The 1,896-nt window shown below is 37.1% G+C and overlaps 1 protein-coding gene across 1 annotated transcript in view; it reads left to right on the top strand.

Moving 5' to 3' along the window:
* Positions 1-3: 3 nt before the first annotated feature.
* Positions 4-1,896, top strand: part of LOC107579588 (Bardet-Biedl syndrome 1 protein-like) — a gene marked incomplete at its 5' end in the record, with an annotated part of 3,351 nt that continues 1,458 nt past the window's right edge. The window contains 6 exons of the mRNA XM_016265403.1: positions 4-285; positions 397-443; positions 574-612; positions 1,291-1,363; positions 1,462-1,593; positions 1,753-1,859. Coding sequence (XP_016120889.1) covers positions 4-285; positions 397-443; positions 574-612; positions 1,291-1,363; positions 1,462-1,593; positions 1,753-1,859 — 680 coding nt within the window. The remainder of the gene's footprint in view (positions 286-396; positions 444-573; positions 613-1,290; positions 1,364-1,461; positions 1,594-1,752; positions 1,860-1,896) is intronic.

Below are 1,896 nucleotides of genomic sequence, written 5' to 3' on the forward strand. Positions count from 1 at the left end.
TCTGTGTACCAGCTGGTGGTTGGTGATCTTGGCACAGGAGTGTGTAACATGAAGCTAAAGGTGTACCGTGGCACTGGTCTTTTGAGTGAAAGCACCCTGCTGGACCTGCCCACTGGCCTGGTCTCCTTTCTCATGGACCTGCACGAGCCACGAACGCCAGCCATCGCTGTGGCCTCCGGTCCCTTCATCTACGTCTACAAGAACCTGAGGCCCTACTTCAAGTTCACGCTGCCTAGTCTGGAGGTGAACCCTCTGGAGCAGGATGTCTGGAGTCAGGCCAAGGAGGTAAGCTGTTCTTCATCCTATACCCTATATCTACATTCAGCTCTATGCATTATGTCATTTGTGAGACTCTTCACTGTGGTTTCATTTTACTGATTGTTTTTTGCTGCTTAGGACATGATTGATCCAATGACGCTTAAGGAGATGTTAGAAGGTTTAAGGTGAGTTACTGTACAGTATGTACTGTATTTGGGCTCTAAATCCAATGCACTTTATGGCTTGTAAAGTACAGCATGATACAATACATGTGGATTTTACAGTTACAACACTTTATTGATTCCTCTTGAACAGGGACAAAGCAGAAATTCCACTCTCTGTCAGATCACTACGGTAAAACCTCTTCCGCTCTTAACTTTTTCAGTGTATTATTATTTTAACTATAGGATTCATATACCTATATGGAACTTGTAGTAGTAGGAACAGTAACTGTTCCCATTTGCTTGGTCTTTTTCACACATATTTTTTAATAAACTAATGAACAAACCTCAAATATTGATATTATTTTTGTTGGGGTAAATATTGTGTAAAATGTGTTTATTTAAAGGGATAATTCACAAGAAAATGAACATTTTCATCATGTGCTCACTCTCATGTCATTTTAAATGCTTGTGAATTATTTTTTTCTGTGGAACACAAAAGAACATACCCCCCATCTTATGGATAAAAAACACTAATATTCTTTAAAAAAAAAAATATATATATTTATATTTATGTTCCACAGAAGAAAGAAAGTCAAGTAATAAAGTAAAGCAGTAAAGAAAAAAAAATTCAAGGTGATACAACTGTCCTAATATCATAATGGAACTAAAAAAAAACTCCCTAAAAGGATGAAAAGAAAATCTTAGTGTTTAGATTGGCATAATCTTTTTCACAATTTGTTTTTAGAAAAAAAATCAAAGTTAAATGTATGCAACTAACATAAAAAAAACAAACAAACATATAAGTGGAAATATCATCATCATTTTTTTTACCTACTGATTCATTGCATTTCTTGTGTAAATTATTCAGGTTCCTCATGCTTGAGCCACAGGAAATGGAGAATTTCGTTTTTCTTCATAAAGAACAGCCTATACGTAGACAGGTGCCAATATCTACATCTATAGATATACGCAATCAATCACACATTGACAAACAAAAACAGATGCACTAACAGGGCTTTTGTCTCTTTGTTTGTCTCAGACGGTCATTACCTGTATAGGGACGCTGAAGAAGAACATGGCAGATGAGGATGCAGTTAGCTGCCTGGTGATTGGCACAGAGAACGGTGATGTTTACATATTAGACCCAGAGGCCTTTACCATCCTCTACAAGGTCAACGCCTGCTTCATATGTGCTTGTTACACACTATATTCTTTTATTAGCGTTTGGCTTTATTCCTCTGAAGTTTCATCAGAATATAAGTGACTTCCTTCACATTTAGTTCTAAAGTAAATTGATTTCCCCAAAAGAATGAACTGTGTGTTTTTTTAGATGTCACTTCCCAGTACACCTACCCTAATGGATGTGACGGGTCAGTTTGATGTGGAGTTCCGTATCACTGTGGCATGTCGCAACGGCTACATCTATATACTACGCAGGTAACTGAGTGAATAGCAACTTATTTAAATATTTTGA

The sequence above is a fragment of the Sinocyclocheilus grahami genome, unplaced genomic scaffold (genome assembly GCF_001515645.1).
Source record: "Sinocyclocheilus grahami isolate Dianchi unplaced genomic scaffold, SAMN03320097.WGS_v1.1 scaffold18421.1, whole genome shotgun sequence".
In the NCBI taxonomy this organism is placed as follows: domain Eukaryota; kingdom Metazoa; phylum Chordata; class Actinopteri; order Cypriniformes; family Cyprinidae; genus Sinocyclocheilus; species Sinocyclocheilus grahami.